This window comes from Salmo trutta, chromosome 3, assembly GCF_901001165.1.
Source record: "Salmo trutta chromosome 3, fSalTru1.1, whole genome shotgun sequence".
In the NCBI taxonomy this organism is placed as follows: domain Eukaryota; kingdom Metazoa; phylum Chordata; class Actinopteri; order Salmoniformes; family Salmonidae; genus Salmo; species Salmo trutta.
The window spans coordinates 68049223-68068632 of NC_042959.1; the positions used below are offsets into that span (position 1 = coordinate 68049223).

At 41.8% G+C, this 19410-nt stretch overlaps 1 protein-coding gene across 1 annotated transcript; it reads right to left on the reverse strand.

Moving 5' to 3' along the window:
- On the reverse strand, positions 1-18863 carry LOC115185329 (angiopoietin-1). Its single transcript, XM_029745752.1, has 9 exons — positions 17960-18863; positions 10781-10936; positions 10424-10545; positions 10081-10322; positions 8698-8843; positions 7916-8017; positions 4457-4623; positions 1437-1567; positions 1-515 (listed from the first exon to the last, which is right to left on the reverse strand). Exons 1-9 carry the CDS (start codon positions 18395-18397, stop codon positions 355-357), a joined length of 1665 nt encoding a protein of 554 aa, XP_029601612.1. The 5' UTR covers positions 18398-18863; the 3' UTR covers positions 1-354.
- Between the last annotated feature and the right edge of the window lie 547 nt (positions 18864-19410).

Genomic DNA, 19410 nt, shown 5'->3' on the forward strand with positions numbered 1-19410 from the left:
GTCAGGAATTGTGAAAAACTGAGTTTAAATGTATTTGGCTAAGGTGCATGTAAACTTCCGACTTCAACTGTTTCCCCTGAGGAGGGTGCTGTTGTGTCATCTTCCTCCAGCTGGTCACTGAACTCTCACACCAAGTTCCTCATAGAAATCAAGATTATGTTGCTCCTTTTTCTCAAGTCAAAGTACAAGCAATTATCCCACCTTGTATTTTGTGTTTCCGTCACACATGTTGTGAGTTTTTTTTATGCAACAGGACAGTACTTTATCGCATAAAAACAGTTGGATGGAAACATGGCTAATGATGCCAATATGTCTCTGGACAACGTATCCAACGACAGTCACCAAAAGATCCTCTCAGAAGTCTGCTGGTCGTATCATCATGGTGGTAGCACGGAGAGAGTAACTAGACCCTTTGAAGTAGTGCCACCTGATCCCATTCAGTTTACCCATGTTCTGACCAAGACTGTAGTACATCCCGTTCAGGTTCGATGGTCCACAGGCATCGAACCACCAACCTGAAGGCATAGAGAGAAAGGCAGAGAGAAACAAAGAAAATAGATTTTAGGCTTGATGTTTCAGTATCAGAGAACTATCAAAGTCATAACTGTGTGACCTCCCTGTAACCTCTGATTATCTCTGGATAGCTTTGTTGCAACGCCAAGTAGTCAACAATTGAACTTGACCAGTACAGAGAAAAAAATGTATGCACTCACTACTGTAAGTCGCTCTGGATAAGAGCGTCTGCTAAATGACTAAAATGTAAATGTAAAAATGTCAACACTAGAGCAGACTCCAGCACTCCTCTCTTTGGATAGCTTTGCCCCATTCTGACCTCTGATTACAGGTGAGAGCGGAGTATGAGGGCAACTAACAAAACATAAATAGTCTACAACAATCTCTGTGAGCCCAACACGTTTAGACCAGCTACTTGGGGGGGGGGGGGGGGGGGGGGGGGATAAAGACGTATGTTTGTAGTGTATTTTCTGATGTACATTCTGGATCTAAATCCTGATGAGATTGTAGATTCTCATTCTTAATAGGAATTTCACTGTCATTTTGATTTATTCTGCTGGCCAGTTCCCTGGACTTCTAAACCAGCCATGGCATGTGTCCATCATTCTGTAAAATGCTGAGGGCTGCCACCTGGCTTCACCAGCTGAGATACCATTCTCTGCTTTGATATGTCAGTAACAATGCTGAATACATACTAACTGGCTCTGGCCTGCTCTGTAGTTCTTCTAGACCGGAGATAAAGTGGGTGAGGGTGACAGGGAGGTCAATGGGTTGAAAATGTTTTACCAAAATGACAAATGCTTCACCTAACATAGTGTGGGTGGGTCTTATAGCTTCTACTTATCCAATCGTTTCAGTTCTACAGGAGTACTTACAGAGTGCATGTGTTTAGGGGTTAATGTGGACTTTAACCTCAGACATACCCCCGGTGAGCATAAGAGCACATTTGCAGATGCAGTTGTCGTTGTCCATATCCTCGGTACTGAAGTCTGCTCCGTTGATGACCAGGCTGCTCTGTCTGCCTGCCGTTCCACTGTGACTCTTCAGGAACAGCCTGACACAGTCGCCAGGGAAACACAGAAGGAAATAAAGCAGAAACACAATGCTAGTGTCCTTTAGCTGCTGCAGAATGCTTTGTTCTTGTTCTCACCGTGTGCACGCTGGAGGACAGAGATTCACCACCACGCTGTTCTTCTAATCGAAATAATATGTACCGCCCCTTGCAACCTGGTCTCAGAGCATTTCATATTATTCTGTACATAAATCCAAGACACTCCATTTAATATTATATGTTTCGTTTCGTATGGTTACATGAGACAGATTGTTACTTAAGGCAAAAATGTACCTCCCCTTGTTCTCACTGTGTGAACGTTTGAGGACATAAATTCACCACCACACTGTTCTTCTAATCTACTACAAAGAATATGTACCCTTCCAAATAAGTGTCTTTGAAATTCTCGTACGCTATATTAAAACCCAATCACACCTGTTGCTTTTATAAAGAAAATCCTGGTTTATGTGGACATTGTCGGTTTCCTCGTTTCTCTCAAGCTGTATGTGTACTTCCTTGTGAACCCTTTGCTCTCCCTCCTCCTGCATTGTTTGTCCCTATCTACTGTACTGCATGTCAAGCAGCAGCAGCTCCAACTGTGGTTTATGAGTCTGACATCTTTGAGGTCTTGCCAGAACCAGGTGATGGTTAATTCACGGAAGAGAAAGGCCCTATTCTTAGTCAGTGGTCTTGTATACTATGTCTATGTTGAATACTGTGTCTATGTTGAATACTGTGTCTATGTTAGACCATCATAGATACAGTACAACAGTCACTTTGAGAGGGTTGATTAGTTCAACATATCAGCCCTCACAGCACGAAACCACATTTTCTATGATCTTAACGTATTTAACAAACATTGTTCAATTAATTCATCTATTACACGACTATGAATGACACAGATAATGAAAGAAATTAATACATATCACAATTGAACTTGACCTGAACACTGGTGTTCATCAATTATAACGTCTCTATTTATCTGTGGTCCTCTGTGTGGTCATATATCTGACCCATCAAAGTCTCAGGCTGATCATTAATGTGGCTTGGCTGCTATGGTGACCAGGTGTTTGGCTCCTGTACAGTGACTCTGTGTCACATTAAGTACTGTAGTTATGGAAGGCAGCCTGGCTCTCTGAAACCCAGTGTGTCTGAAGAGCTGCAAAGTTGCTTAGGAGCCATGAACAGGGCGACCATGTCTATCGACGACATCTTGCTATCAGATGTGTGTGTATTCTTATGTATTGTTGGATACTACTGCACTGTTGGAGCTAGCAACACCAGCATTTAGCTAGGTATTACTGCACTGTTGGAGCTAGGAACACAAGCATTTAGCTAGGTATTACTGCACTGTTGGAGCTAGGAACACCAGCATTTAGCTAGGTATTACTGCACTGTTGGAGCTAGGAACACAAACATTTAGCTAGGTATTACTGCACTGTTGGAGCTAGGAACACAAGCATTTAGCTAGGTATTACTGCACTTTTGGAGCTAGGAACACAAGCATTTAGCTAGGTATTACTGCACTGTTGGAGCTAGGAACACAAGCATTTAGCTAGGTATTACTGCACTGTTGGAGCTAGGAACACAAGCATTTAGCTAGGTATTACTGTACTGTTGGAGCTAGGAACACAAGCCTTGTGTACACAACCAGTAACATTTTATTCGATTTGAGCTGTAGGCCCATTTAATGCCACACTCCATAGAATAGCTTTCCTTTTAAAGGCTGTGATCTTCCTCTATAAGCCATGTTTAAAATAATGGTATTTATTTACATACTTCCTTCCATCCTTCCTTGTTTAACTGGTTAGTAAAAATGTGAGCCAGGTAAAAAAAAAAATGGTACAAGTGTGTTTGTTTGTGTGATCACACGTCCGTGTGTGGGTGAACTAAATCAGATTGAGACAAAGCTTGCTGGTTATCATTCTAGGAAATATATAATTCCCTTTTACGATCTTACATTTTATTTAGTTAGTAATGGCATTGTGAAATGAGGCAGAGCCTCTCTTTCCCTAAGAAGCTGTGTGACAGTAGTTTGTTTTGGACCATCTCCATGACAAGTATTGCAGAATGGCCATGAAATAAGAATCTAGAGACCAAAATTGATTCCATTCCAGAACTCAAAAAGATTATCCAGTATGTTTTTGAAGAGACAATAAATGAAAAAGTAAGAATTATGATCTGCTGAAGTCCTAGAAGCCTCAATCAGAAGGTTATGGACAAAGAAGTCACGCAAACTGAAAAATGTATACATGATCAGAGCCACCAGTGCCTCACCATCGTTACTGTGATGGAAATACAACACCAAGCACATCATTGTCAGTGATAGAACAAAGTCCAATATCTCATTCCCACTTCATTCAAAATATACTGCAGGTCCTCAAGCAAGTATAGGCAACCACAGTTGAGTAGTTGAGTGACTATTTAAGTAGGAATGTGGGCGTATTTAGTGGGGAATGTCCTATGATCCTAAAAACTGTACTGTAGGTACGATACAATGCGCTGAGATACGACAAAACTTAATTTCCTCCGCTTAGGGTACATATAGATGTAGGATCTTAATTTGAGCCAGTTTGCTAGAGCAGGAAAATAATCCTGCAGCAACAGGAAATCAGAATTATTATGTGGATTTTAATTAATGCACATTTATGTCGGGGTTGAAACATTTTTCTTTAGGGCAAATCAAGTCTGGGTTTTCAAAGTGGAAATTACAAACTTTAGAAGCTTTTTTAAAACTCAAATACACCACAAGTTAGCGTTTCCTTCTGTGCAGGAAAATTCTCAGCAACAAAAGAGTGATCAAATTAAGATCCTACATCTGTAGCTGATATCAGCACTCCTTCTGTGAGACTCTTTAAGAATATGGCCCAGAACACATTGCTGGTATCCTACCTGTAATTCTGCTTCTCGCTGCCGATGTAGAAACGGTCATAGTGGGAGAAGGCCTGCTGTCCGTCCCAGTCGGTCACTTCCACCCTCAGGTTGTAGGGCCTCTGACTGGTCAGCAGGAACACAAACTCATTCCCCAGCCAGAGTTCTCCAAACAGACTCCCAAAGCCCTGCAACAACACAACAGCACAGGAACACTTGTAAGCCTTGTCTTCTGTTTTTGTAGTGTAAGGCAGCTTGATGTACAAGTACACCCCTTGGACAGGACACTAGTCTGTCGCAGGGCCTTGTCCCAGCAACACATGGTGCTATAGAAAAATAATGAATGTCATATTTTTTTTAAAGGAATTCTGTTCTGTGTTTTACTCTTTTTTTTAAGAATTCTGTTCTGTGTTTTACTCTTTTTTTTAAGAATTTTGTTCTGTGTTTTACTCTTTTTCTAAAGAATTATGGTCTGTGTTTTACTCTTTTTTTTAAATAACTACGTTCTGTTTTACTCTTTTTTGAATTGAGGGAGACAGACAGATGAGTAGATAAAGACATATTTATTTAACTAGGTAAGTCAGTTAAGAACAAACTCTTATTTTCAATGATGGCCTAGGAGTGGGTTAACTGCCTTGTTCAGGGGCAGAATGACAGATTTTTACCTTGTCAGCTCGGGGATTTGATCCACCAACCTTTCGGTTTCTGGCCCCCCACTCTAACCACTAGGCTACCTGCTGCCCCTATAGAGAGAGAGATATAGATAGAGAGATATAGCTAGCGAGACATAGATAGAGGTAGATAGATGGAGAGAGTGATATATAGATAGAGAAATAGAGATAAGAGAGATAGATATAGCCTCCAGTATTTATGCTGCAATAGTTTGTGTCGGGGGGCTAGGATCAGTCTGTTATATCTGGAGTATTTCTCCTGACTTATCCGGTGTCCTGTGTAAGAATTCTCCCCCTAACTCTCTTTCTCTCTTTTCTCTCTTCTCTCGGAGGACCTGAGCCCTAGGACCATGCCTCAGGACTACCTGGCCTGATGACTCCTTGCTGTCCCCAGTCCACCTGCTGTCCCCAGTCCACCTGATGCTGCTCCAGTTTCAACTGTTCTGCCTGCAACTATGGAACCCTGACTTGTTCACTGGACGTGCTACCTTGTCCTGGACCTGCTGTTTCGACTCTCTCTCTCTACCGCACCTGCTGTCTCTAACTCTGAATGATCGGCTATGGAAAGCCAACTGACATTTACTCCTGAGGTGCTGACCTGTTGCACCCTCTACAACCACTGTGATTATTATTATTTGACCCTGCTGGTCATCTATGAACTTTTGAACATCTTGGCCATGTACTGTTATAATCTCCACCCGGCACAGACAGAAGTGGACCTGCCCCCCTTCATAGCCTGGTTCCTCTCTAGGTTTCTTCCTAGGTTGCTGAGTTTCTAGGGAGTTTTTCCTAGCCACCGTGCTTCTACATCTGCATTGCTTGCTGTTTGGGGTTTTAGGCTGGGTTTCTGTATAGCACTTTGTCACATCGGCTGATGTAGAAAGGGCTTTATAAATACATTTGATTGATTGATAAAGAGATAGAGATTTTGATATAGACAGAGAGAGGTATAGAGCGATAGGTTGGATTCTGCAGCACCAGTACTAGACCAGACCGTGGAATTAATCTTTCTTTACCAGAGACATTTTACAATATATCAACATTTGAATGGTGATCTAAGAACACCATGTTTAGACTCAACTTAAACAGTTTCCTCTCTCCTGTCATTTTCTCTCAGAAGTGTTCAATCAGAGGCCATCAGTGTCATTATGAAACACTCCCAAAAGAGGGGTCACCGAGCCAACACATACCCGTTGTATGCCAGCGTCTTTGCCAGGCTATACTCCACACTTCCTTAGCCCCTGACTGGAGGACAGTCCCCTCTCACTCAGCCCAGAGGCCAAGGCCTTTTTAGCCACGGGGCTCTGTTAAGGCCTAATGGGGCTGGCAGTGGCAACACAGTGGATTCGTCCTAAATGGCCCATATTCATTTTAAAGTACAATACTTTGACCAGGTCCCATAGGGCACCCTATTTCCCCATAGGGCTCTGGTCAAAAGTAGTGCACTATATAGGGAATACGCTGCCACTTGGGATGCACAAAGTCTGTTTTGTGCTATGCGTTTGTACTTGCTCCTTTTTCTGTTGTAGTTTGACATATACATTCATATGGTGGAATGTTTTGCAATGTAGAGATTCATATTTTCCCAAAAATCTACCAAGTTTCAATACCGGGAATAATTCCTATTTATCTCGAGAGTCCTGGGAAATACTGCAAAAATCAGAAGTGCCCTTTTAAAACCAAGATGGTCACTATGCTAGGGTTCTCCCCAAATAAGAGGGGTGCTGTGCCACCTTGTCGGCTTGGCTGCGCCACTATGGAAAGATTTCAGAGCAAATGAAATGTACATTTAGTCATGATAGTTATTCTATCTTTGATCGCCAGAGCATTTCAGAAGTAGCCCCACAGAGCGCTCTGAGTATAGCGTTGTTTCTTTGTAACAGCAGTCAAACAAATGTCAAATGACCAAAGTTGCTAAACTTGTTAGATAACCTCCTTCAACGATGACAGAATATCTCCCATATTTGGCTAAATCAAGTTGATGATTATACAGAAAGCAGGTCAGCTCATGAATAACGGGGAGAGGAAGTGGAAATGGTTTAAATATCAAGGTATCTTAACGAGGACTGTTTACACTGCTATATATTTCTCTGTCGTCGTCGTCGTCGTCCCCCCCCCGTCGTCCCCCATGTCTTTGTATGGAATTGTTTTGTGTTACGTGTTTTATGTGACGCGCCAGGCTGGTTTTCCATGATCCGTGTTTATTTCACGAAGTATGTTTCTTTGGTAAACTATAGCTTTTGTGACTGTTTTCGCGCTTTGCACTTTTGCCATTTTTGCTGGAGGTTTTGACGCAGTTGCGTCCGTCTGTTGTTTGCTCCTGCCTAAATAAAGTGTGCGCCAGTTCACAACTCTCTGCTCTCCTGCACCTGACTTCGCTACCAGTACGCACACCCGTGACACACACACTTTTTAATAGGCTATACTGTAGGGTTTCCTGTAGGGTTTATTAACTGTATTCGGGTTGTGTGTGCAGTCCAGCGTGACCGGCAGTGCCAATTATGCATGCGCTTTGAATTTATGGCGACTTTGTGTCAAATATGCTAGACTAAAGGCTTCCATGTGACAACCTGTTTGGAAAATGTCCAATAAATGTTTTTGTTAATCTTTTGCTGAGGGATTTCATTAGTGCAGACATTGGGGAATTTTATTGTAATTTCCCGGGTCTTGTCATGTATTTTGGGGGGTAAACGTGAAGAGTGTTCCCTGTACAGTCCCAGGATCCCGATTACCCATGTTAATCCCTGGTGCTATGTATTCACCAACATCAGAAGAACGCTGTGAGGATATCCCACCCTGTCCTCCTCACCATCTTGTACTCCTTCCATGTCCTCTGGAAGTCCATGGTTCCGTCTTTTCTCCTCTGAATGACGGACCATCCTCCCCCTGCTGCCTCCATGTTACAGTAAACCTACAGAGAGGGAGAGAGAGAGAGACAGAAAGACAGTGACATGAGTAGTTTACACACTACTCTCACACATGCAGTGCATATCATGACAATAAAGACTGTTTCCTGTAAAAGGAGTGACTCCTGTAGATGAGGCTCCCTGGTCCTTAGTTTTGTGTACCATGGTCAGGCCCATATGACGGAATGTGTCCTAAGCCCAGGGACGTAGCTCAGTGTAACCATGGACACTGACAGCAGCACAGCTGATAATGGACAGCAACACACTGTTGCCAGTCAGCCATCTGCGGCTTGGCAGGACAATACTGAGGAGGAGGACATCTGCTGTGTAGCTGTGCTGAAGAGGCCAGCCAAGAGTATTTCCAGCTCCAGCATATCACCCAGCCAGCCAGCCAATACCTGACATGTTCCTGGGATATTGTTGTTGAATCTTTTGGCAAGCGGCTTTAGAGTACCGTATATTAATTGCTGCCACTTCACTTGCAAGTAAACTAAAGTAGGTCACAGTCAAAAAAAGTGCAGCCTTTTATTTTTTCATGTCTGTTTTTGCTGTTTCCAATCAGAGGTAAAGCCAGGCCTGCGTATATCATCTAATATATGCCTTTATATTACACATTCTGCTAATAGAATTTACATCTCTTTTCCCCCTCTAATATTTATTGAAAATAATATCAAGTTTTCCGTACCTTTTTGGTCTCCTGTGTGTTGATGTGAATAGTATATACTCCACTGTTGTTGAAGCCAGCTTGAAAGATTTCAGAGCAGTCCCGATACTTTCTCTCCTCATGAGATGAATCTCTCTGCTTAAAGGCAAGGTTGCTGTTTGGGACCACTGTTTAAATAGATAATTAAATAAGAGCAAACACATTATCAGCTAGGCTCCAATTTGAATGCATCCAAAATCCTTTGTAATCAACAGCCCAGAATGGGTCAGTTCCTATTAGAACAGGTTCTTATGTAATCAACAGCCCAGACTGGGTCAGGTCCTATTAGAACAGGTTCTTATGTAATCAACAGCCCAGACTGGGTCAGTTCCTATTAGAACAGGTCCTTATGTAATCAACAGCCCAGACTGGGTCAGGTCCTATTAGAACAGGTTCTTATGTAATCAACAGCCCAGACTGGGTCAGATCCTATTAGAACAGGTTCTTATGTAATCAACAGCCCAGACTGGGTCAGGTCCTATTAGAACAGGTTCTTATGTAATCAACAGCCCAGAATGGGTCAGTTCCTATTAGAACAGGTTCTTATGTAATCAACAGCCCAGACTGGGTCAGGTCCTATTAGAACAGGTTCTTATGTAATCAACAGCCCAGAATGGGTCAGTTCCTATTAGAACAGGTTCTTATGTAATCAACAGCCCAGACTGGGTCAGGTCCTATTAGAACAGGTTCTTATGTAATCAACAGCCCAGACTGGGTCAGTTCCTATTAGAACAGGTTCTTATGTAATCAACAGCCCAGACTGGGTCAGTTCCTATTAGAACAGGTTCTTATGTAATTAACAGCCCAGACTGGGTCAGGTCCTATTAGAATAGGTTCTTATGTAATTAACTTCTCTAGGGTAGGGGGCAGTATTTTCACAGCCGGATGAAAAACATACCCAAATTAAACGGCCTACTACTCGGGCCCAGGAACGAGAATATGCATATTATTAGTAGATTTGGATAGAAAACACTCTGACGTTTCTAAAACTGTTTGAATGATGTCTGTGAGTATAACAGAACTCATATGGCAGGCAAAAACCTGAAAGAAAATCAAGACAGGAAGTGGAGGATCGGAGGCTGTAGTTTTTTCAGGTGATTCCCCATCCAACACACAGGGACTTAGGGTTCATTTTGCACTTCCTAAGGCTTCCACTAGATGTCAACAGTCTTTAGAAAGCTGTTTGAGACTTCTATGGTGAACAGAGAGCCAACAAAGGAAGTTGGAAGTTGTTGGCTCCTTAGAGTTTTTAAAGCCAACTCCTTCTTCCTGCAAATAATTACTATCTATGCTATGATATTCATACCCCAGAGTATATTATACTTTCTGTAACAGGAAACATTGGCCCCAGTATCCATCCAGTACCTCCAGACCCTCTGTCCATAGAGCAGAGCTTCAGCAGACTGTTGATTGTGTCAGTGAGCTGCTGTTGTTGGCTAAGCAGGATACTGTTGTTGCCAGTGGCCTGGTCCAGATGGGTCTGTAGCTCTGTGATCACACTGTTCTGTCTGGCTACCATCTGCTGCAGGCTGGACCTCTCCTCCTGTAAGGTGGCCAGCTCCTCATGGTGCCCAGACTCCAGCTCCTGCATCTTCTGCTCCAAGAGCCTGATCAATACAAGTGATTTGAAAATCAGTTGATCAGTCAGTCAGCCAATAAATCAAGACAGAACTGTTCATGGGAAGAAAATCATTCATGTTGATTTGACCTGTTCTTGTCGTGTAGCTTGCTGATCTCTGTAGAATGGTGGAGGAGCTTGGTCTCCAGTTTGTTGGTGGACAGAGAGTTCTCCAGGAGCTGAATCTCCAGCCTGGAGGTCTGATTCAACACCTGTCCATCAGGAAGCTGTTACTATCATTCATATTCACCCAGTCAAGTGTATAGACATCTATATAGGCTAAAAGTGGCACCATGTATTTTAATGTACTTCATAGGCCTATTCATCCAATCAAATTAGGATAATTGCTGAGTAGGCTACATGATTAAATAGTAAGTGTTACTGATATCATAACATGCACTTGAATGTTCTTTGGAGAGGGATATTTGTATATGATTCATACTGCACCTGGATCTCTACGTCTGTCAGTTTCCGTGTGTGCTGGGCAGTCTGGGTCAGGAGGTTGGTGCCTAGATCCAAGATGGCAGCTGTGTGGTTGTGGACAGCACTCTGCTGTAGCTGAGCCATCTCCACATTCAGACTGTCCTTCACATATCTCTCAATCTGACACATAAACACAGAGTTATGAAGGGTTGTTTAGGGCTTTACCTCTCTAGCCAAACTCAGGGTGTTCTGCACACTCACATTTAATTTCTAGGAATGTTCTCCAACTGGCTTAACATTGAACATGTTCTCACATAGTCCAGAGAACGTTAAGAAACAACGTTCTTCTGTGGGAATTTCAGTACTTCAGCATAACGTTTCCTACAGGTTTCCTCTTGGTTCTATTTAAAGTCATGTTCTCAAATTGTTCCAAGAACGTTAAGAAAACTTTCCATAAAAAACACAAGGAAACTTTTGTAATGTTCAGAGAATGTTATAAAAATGTTATTTAAAAACATACATCCCGCTCTCAGAACGTTAAGAAAACGTTCCAAAAAATCGTTCCATTCTCAGCATCAACAAAACTCTATCCTCTGTTTTGTTAAGTGTTTGATCTTAATGAGTGTTTGTTTCCTTTTAAAATGGGGTCTGTTTGAATAGACAAAATGAACAACTGTGAATGCGTAAAAAAACATGACACGCTAGCTCCATACTGGTGGCACAGTGAACTAATTCCATGGATAGACGACAGAAGATGATGCCATGTCACAATAAAAAAGAAATGTGTTGGATGATTAATGCAAACACATTTATAGGATTAGTGTCCGATAGATGAGTTGTCTGACAACGTCATGAAAATGTGCTTTGTATCACAACTTCCGCCGAAGTTGGAACCTCTCCTTGTTCGGGCGGCGTTCGGCGGTCGTCGTCACCGGTTTTCTAGTTGCCACCGATCCACGTTTTCTTTTTCCATTTGTTTTGTCTTCATTGTACACACCTGTTTTCCATTTCTTAATTAGTGTTCCCTATTTAACCCTTTGGTTTCCCCATTGGTTTTGTGAGTGTTTGTTCCGTGTTAAGCTGTCGCGTATGTTTGTGAGCTGAGTTTGCGTCCCTATGTGGAATATTTTGTTGTTTTGTTGAGTAAAGACCTTTATTACTCATTCTCGATGTCCTGCGCCTGACTCTTGATACATTGTAATGATTCTGAACCATCAGATAGCAAGCAACAATGACAATCTGCCATGTGGGCAATCGTAGGTGGCTATTTTTAGCTAGTTTTATCTTGTTCTTGAAACCATGTCCTGTTTTGACTGATTTCATGTCAATGCTTACATGGCTAAAATTCGATAGCTAGTTAACCAACAACTGTAACGATGTATTTGTGCTCATTGTGAAAATGTATTTATGTTTTCAATAAACATTTGAAGACAAAATATAGTTTACATGTCAACAATCTAAGCCAACCCAGTCTGTTTTACCCCATGTTTGTGCACGCATTGGTTTTGTTGATAAACAACCAACTGGTCTATCTGTGCTTGCAGTTCAAAAAAGTAAACCCAAAATAAGCTAGTAGTATTATTAAAAGTCTTACTGAAACATGGTGAATGTTTTAAGGAAGTTATTAAAAAACCTCAAAATAACCTATAATATCTGTTTCCAGAACCTCTCTGCAACCTAAAAATAAAAGTTCCCAGAACAGAGACAAAATCTTCTGTTCTCAGAACGTTTGAAAACGTTGTTTTACCGGTCAGGAAACGTGTGGCTTCGTTCCCACAACCAATGTGAAACCAAAAACATACGTTCCCACAACTTCCAAGAAACCAACCATAAATAACCAAATTATATCCAGGGAAGAAAAAGATTGGATATGTATTCATTCCCTTCAGCAATTTTGGATTGAAGGATTTACTGCATCGATATGGTCCTGTCTAAGGATTTCCTTGGCCCCTGGTCAGCTACTTAGGGAGGGATCTTTCAGGGTTGTTGAGTTCAGTCATTTCCTTTTAGTCAACCAGGAGAGATCAGTCATGGGACTGCATCTGTAGGTTTTCTGCCACAGATACATCATGTGGACAGGGCTCAGCTGCCAATGACATTATCCATCCGAAGTTCCCTATCCTGATGATGATTACAATGAGGAGAGGTCTTTCCCAGAAATGTGCTTTAAAAATATATTGTTTTTTTTTGTGATAGCTCAGGGTCATTCGGTGATTCATTGAAGTTTAGAGTTTTCCTGTTACTCCGGCTTTTAAGCCATGGCCTTTTCAGTTCATGTGAATCAGTTTAGCCTTGGACAGCTTTTTAAACTATGTATTTTCAAAAATGTACACTTTGGAAATTACAGTTAGGTAGTCACAATAATGGTATATGAAATATTTACATTGCAAAGTTAGAATTTCATGTCTCACTTTATCCCTGATTTAACATAACAGATCACCCTAAGTATGATTTTCAACTTGAGAATGTCTACTTTGTGGCTAGGTTCCCTCTGCACAGACAGAAGAAAGGCCTGGTCTCTATGACACTTACTGAAAGATTCCCTCTGCACAGACAGAGGAAAGGCCTGGTCTCTATGACACTTACTGAAAGATTCCCTCTGCACAGACAGAAGAAAGGCCTGGTCTCTATGACACTTACTGAAAGATTCCCTCTGCACAGACAGAGGAAAGGCCTGGTCTCTATGACACTTACTGAAAGATTCCCTCTGCACAGACAGAGGAAAGGCCTGGTCTCTATGACACTTACTGAAAGTGCAGTGTCAGACTGTTTATCTCTGCTGCTATGTGGTCTGAGCAGCTTCCCACGAAGACAGTTGAATAGTCGGCTAATGGAATCATTCAGGAGTTAATTAATCTGTAAGATCAGAGTGCATTAAGATGCCAATGTCAATGCAGAGGAAAGGAAGAGAAGGTCTAGTGCACTGTACACATGTTGAGCAGGATAAAAAGTGTCAACTGGCAGTCTCCTTATTACAATGTCCAGAGTCCTCAAATAATCACACACTACATTAGACATAAGAAACCCAGAGGAATAGTTGCAGGGCCGGATTACCACATTAGGGGCCCCGGGGCACCTACCAAATATACAGTACCAGTCAAAAGTTTGGACACCTACTCATTCAAGGGTATATCTTTATTTTTACTATTTTTTACATTGTAGAATAATAGTGAAGACATCACAACTATGAAATAACACAAATGGAATCTTGCAGTAACCAAAAACGTGTTAAACAAATCAAAATATATTTTATATTTGAGATTCTTCAAAGTAACCACCCTTTGCCTTGATGATAGCTTGGCACTCTTGGCATTCTCAATAGGGTTGAGGTCAGGTGATTCTGAAGGCCAGGTCATCTGATGCAGCACTCCATCACTCTCCGTCTTCGTCAAATAGTCCTTACACAGCCTGGAGATGTGTTTTTGGTCATTGTCCTGTTGAAAAACAAATGATAGTCCCACTAAGCGCAAACCAGATGGGATGGCATATCGCTGCAGAATGCTGTGGTAGCCATGCTGGTTAAGTGTGCTTTGAATTCTAAATAAATCACAGACAGTGTCACCAGCAAAGCACCCCCACACCATCACACCTCCTCCTCCCTTTTTCACAGTGGGAACCGCAAATGCTGAGATCATCTGTTCACCTACTCTGATTCTCACAAAAACACAGTGGTTGGAACCAAAAATATAACATTTGTACTCATCAGATCAAAGGACAGATTTCCACCGGTCTGATGTCCATTGCTCTTGTTTCTTGGCCCAAGCAAGTCTCTTCTTATTGGTGTCCTTTAGTAGTGGTTTCTTTGCAGCAATTCAACCATGAAGGCCTGATTCATGCAGTCTCCTCTGAACAGTTGATGTTGAGATGTGTCTGTTACTTGAACTCTGTGAAGCATTTATTTGGGCTGCAATTTCTGAGGTGCAGTTAACTTTAATGAACTTATCCTCTGCAGCAGAGGTAACTCTGGGTCTTCCTATCCTGTGGCGGTCCTCATGAGAGCCAGTTTCATCATAGCGCTTGATGGTTTTTGCGACTGCACTTGAAGAAACATTCAAAGTTCTTGACATTTTCCGGAATGACTGACCTTCATGTCTTAAAGTAATGATGGACTGCCATTTCTCTTTGCTTATTTAAGCTGTTCTTGCCATAATATGGACTTGGTATTTTACCAATAGGGCACAACAATTTTTACCTTTATTTAACAAGGCAAGTCAGTTAAGAACAAATTCTTATTTACAATGACAGCCTAGGAACAGTGGGTTAACTGCCTTGCTCAGGGGCAGAACGACAGATTTTTACCTTGTCAGCTCGGGGATTCAATCTACCGTAGCAACCTTTCGGTTAATGGCCCAATGCTCTAACCCCTAGGCTACCTGCCGCCCCAATCTTCTGTATACCAACCATACCTTGTCACAACGCAACTGATTGGCTCAAATGCATTAAGGAAAGAAATTCCACAAATTAACTTTTAACAAGGCACACCTGTTAATTGAAATGCATTCCATGTGACTACTTCATGAAGCTGGTTGAGAGAATGCCAAGTGTCATGTCCTGACAAGTAAAGGGGTTATTTGTTATTATAGTTTGGTCAGGACGTGGCAGGGGGTATTTGTTTTATATGGTTTTGAGTGTGTGTTTATGTAGAGGGGCGTTTGATTTATGTATTCCGGGGTTTTGGTTTAGTTCTATATTGTATATTTCTATGTCGAGTCTAGGGTGTTTATTTCTATGTTTAGGTATTTGGGATTGGGGCCTTCAATTGGAGGCAGCTGTGTATCGTTGCCTCTGATTGAAGGTCCTATAATTAGGAGTATGTTTGTTTTGGGAATTGTGGGAGGTTGTTCTGTGCACTGCTGTATTTAGCGTGCAAGACTGTTAGTTTGTTCGGTTCTTGTTTTGTTTATTAAGTGTTCACAAATAAACTTAAGATGAGCACTCGACCTGCTGCGCCTTGGTCCATTCACTACGACGAACGTGACACCAAGAGTGTGTACACCTTTTTGATTACTACATGACTCCATATGTGTTATTTCATAGTTTTTATGTCTTCACTATTATTCTACAATGTAGAAAATAGTAAAAATAACAAAAACCTGGAATGAGTAGGTGTGTCAACTTTTGATTGGTACTATATTTCATTTTTTATTATTAGTTTTGGGAAAACAAATGTGTTTTAGGAAAACAACTAACGTCCTGCATTTCAACAAATTTTGCCATGGGGCAGAGAGTAAAATGTGCAGTTTTATAATTCTATTCTACACATTTTTCCCTGGGGTGGAGAGAAAGATGTCATGTTTTCTAGCTCATCTCATGCTAGTCTTCACATTTTGCCATGAAGCTGAGAGAAAATGTTGCTGTTTTAAATTGAATTTCCTGCAATTCTACACACTTTGCCATTGCCTCTAGTGGGTCAGGGGCCCCAGGGCACTTGCCCTGCGTGCCCATTAGGTAATCCAGCCCTGAGTAGTTGTAATTGACACACAATAACCAGAATGAATTTTGAGGAAAGTCATTTTGTTGGTTGGCAATGTATGCAGCATACAGAATACTTTCACACAATCAACCCCTCTAAGATTGTATTATCTTGGAACATATTATGGGAAATCTGGAGTTTACATAGAGGTCCTTTAGCATGTGGCCATGAGCTATCATATGTCAATGTTTATGGCTTTTGATTAAACAATTAAACGACGGCTATCTACAACACTTGCCATCTTATTCATTAGCATTTATGTTATGTTATGTTCATATATCATAAACACTCTTCCAAACCATTGTGGAACAAATTGGTGCCAAACACAAACAAATGTTCAGTTTAACCTATGTTAGAAACTCTCACATGAGGAAAATATATAACCTCAGTGCCACACTATAGCGTTCATTTAATCAAAGAGAAAACACATTACCTCAGTACCACACTATAGCGTTCATTTAATCAAGAGAAAAACACATTACCTCAGTGCCACACTATAGCATTAATTTAATCAAAGAGGAAAACACATTACCTCAGTACCACACTATAGCATTCATTTAATCAATCAAAGAGGAAAACACATTACCTCAGTGCCACACTATAGCGTTCATTTAATCGAGAGGAAAACACATTACCTCAGTACCACACTATAGCATTAATTTAATCAATCAAAGAGGAAAACACATTACCTCAGTGCCACACTATAGCATTCATTTAATCAATCAAAGAGGAAAACACATTACCTCAGTGCCACACTATAGCGTTCATTTAATCAAGAGAAAAACACATTACCTCAGTACCACACTATAGCGTTCATTTAATCAAGAGGAAAACACATTACCTCAGTACCACACTATAGCGTTCATTTAATCAAGAGGAAAACACATTACCTCAGTACCACACTATAGCGTTCATTTAAGGTTTCTGTTTCTGTTGGGTTGGTGCTCATGTCATTTAGAGCTATTCGGTGTATGGAGTAATCCAAACAACAGATCTCCCCAAATATACAGTATCTATTGTATACTGTACTATGGGGAGTAAAATGTAGATTGGCTGTAAAGCAATGATGAATTGTACTGGGGTATCTTATATCTTATTGCTCCTGAGTAAACAGAGACAGAGGAAAGAGATGGATCCAGGTGGGACCGAGCCAAATGTTGTCCTATAATAATAATATTTATTATGGCAGGACACATTTGGCTCGGCCCAAATAATTAATGGGGTTGAAACACAGTCAATGCTGATAATGTGCACTTAAAGATGCACTGTGCAGAAATCGTTCCCCCATTTCCTGGTTGCTAAAATTCTAATAGTTTGCCGATCTACCACTTCTTAGAGTTGCTTTCAACGACAATGACAGATCTATAACTCACATTTCTATGTGAATTTGGTCGGGTTGCCCAGAAAGTTAGATATTGCAGCTTTAATACAGTATAAAACACTACAGATAGATTTTAATGTGATGAAAGGCAGTATACTTTCTAGCTTTGGCCAGATGTTCCAACTCTATATAACTTTGATAACAACAATGGCTAATGTGTTATACATGCAATAGCACATAGTTCAATCTGATAAAAAGCTGATTATTTTGACCTGCACAGCCATGAGACATGGCATGCATTTCCTTCCAGAGTATAGATATCTGATAAAGCTCTGTTTAGACTGAAACGTCAGGCTTTATTCTTTATATCAACTACTACTATACCTATGTGTGGAGAACATGCTCTTACTTTCTGAAGCCACTGTGTGTAGTTGTCCATGACGTGCTCCAGGTGTTGGATCCTCTGGCTGCCCATAGCCAGGGCCAGTCCTGGGAGCTTGGGCTTTATCAGGGGGGCATCTCCCTGTAGAGTGTTCCCCTGGTACTGGCCCTGTCCCTGGCTGGTGCTGGAGCTGCCGACCCCCTCCGCCTCCGTCCAGCACGGCCTGTTCCCCCCAGCGTTCTCTGGTAGCAGGAAGGTATAGGTGCAGGATCCGTGCTGGATAGAGTTGTACTGGCGAGCGTTAGTGCTGGCGCTCATGGACCTGCTGCCAGCTATGTCCCCTAGGCCCCTGGGCAGCTCTTCCAGAGACACAGACACACAGCCCGTCAGTAGCAGCAGAAGGGCAGCCAGAACCAGCCAGATCATGTGGCAGCTGGGCTGGCAGGGCAGGATGTACCACAGCATGGCAGCAGGAAACACAGGCTAACGGTCCTCCTTTATGCCTTCCAACTAGACTGTCTGTATGTCTTCTGTCTCTCTTCACAGCATGTCTTCCTGTCCTGTTGTCAATCAGATGGTTGGGAGGTAGACCGTCGATCCAAAAAGATGGCCGCTTCCCATCAGTAGGAATGGATGAGAAGTCCTCTCAAGTCTCAATGTGGAACTCATCCCAATTCATCACCAGTTGTCTTGTTAGTTGTTGTTGCTGGTCCAGATCCAGGACAGGGATCCACACTACACAGTTGTGTGATGTAGACTACATTGTCAGTCAGTGGAGTGATCTGTGTTGTATCCTCCTCCTCATGGCTGGCTGTATGGAGCGCTGTTCCTCATGTCTGCCTGTCTGTCTGTGGAACGTCCAACTCTGGGCAGGCTCTGTGCCTCCCATACTGAGGGACTGATCGAATGGAATGTGAGAGAGAGAGCGAGAGTTGTGTGTGTTTGAGAGAGAGCGAGAGAGAGGTATGAGATTCAGTTCTATTAATATAGTCCTGATTTGAAAACACTTCCACAACACAGGCTTGAATGAATGCCTGGTCCATATATAATGACCCCACAGTCTGTAATTCAGACATATCTACCGAGAGCAGGAGATGGGCTCTCAGACACTCTTTATGTACAGTGTCTTCATTTCATCTTCATTTAATCATGCAATCTTATTCAGCTCTCCCTAATAGGAATGTAAACGTCTCCTATATAGAAAATTAAACGTTGTTTCAATGTATGGAAGGAGGATGGTTTGCTGGGGAAATGAGGGCCAACTCTGTCATTTTTTAAAGAAAAAAACGTTTTCGGTTTTAAGGTACCCTGATTTGGTACAACAAGCTTTTTTCCAAGTGTTTTGTTAGACAGTGTCGGTAAATTACATTGACATCCAGAAAGTACATTTAAACATGACATGAACAAAATGGAGAACCCAATAGAATCGTGTCACCGAGCAGACACATTTTGTAGCCTACCATTGTTTACTATGGCAT

Bases quoted from the DNA above. Each gene is read 5' to 3' on its own strand.
- LOC115185329 (XM_029745752.1), bottom strand. From the start codon at position 18,397: ATGCTGTGGTACATCCTGCCCTGCCAGCCCAGCTGCCACATGATCTGG. The intron at 10,937-17,959 runs GTAAGAGCATGT...TTTATGTGTCAG, and splicing joins ACACACAGTGGCTTCAGAAA to ATTGAGAGATATGTGAAGGA. The intron at 10,546-10,780 runs GTGCAGTATGAA...CCTGATGGACAG, and splicing joins TGACAGACGTAGAGATCCAG to GTGTTGAATCAGACCTCCAG.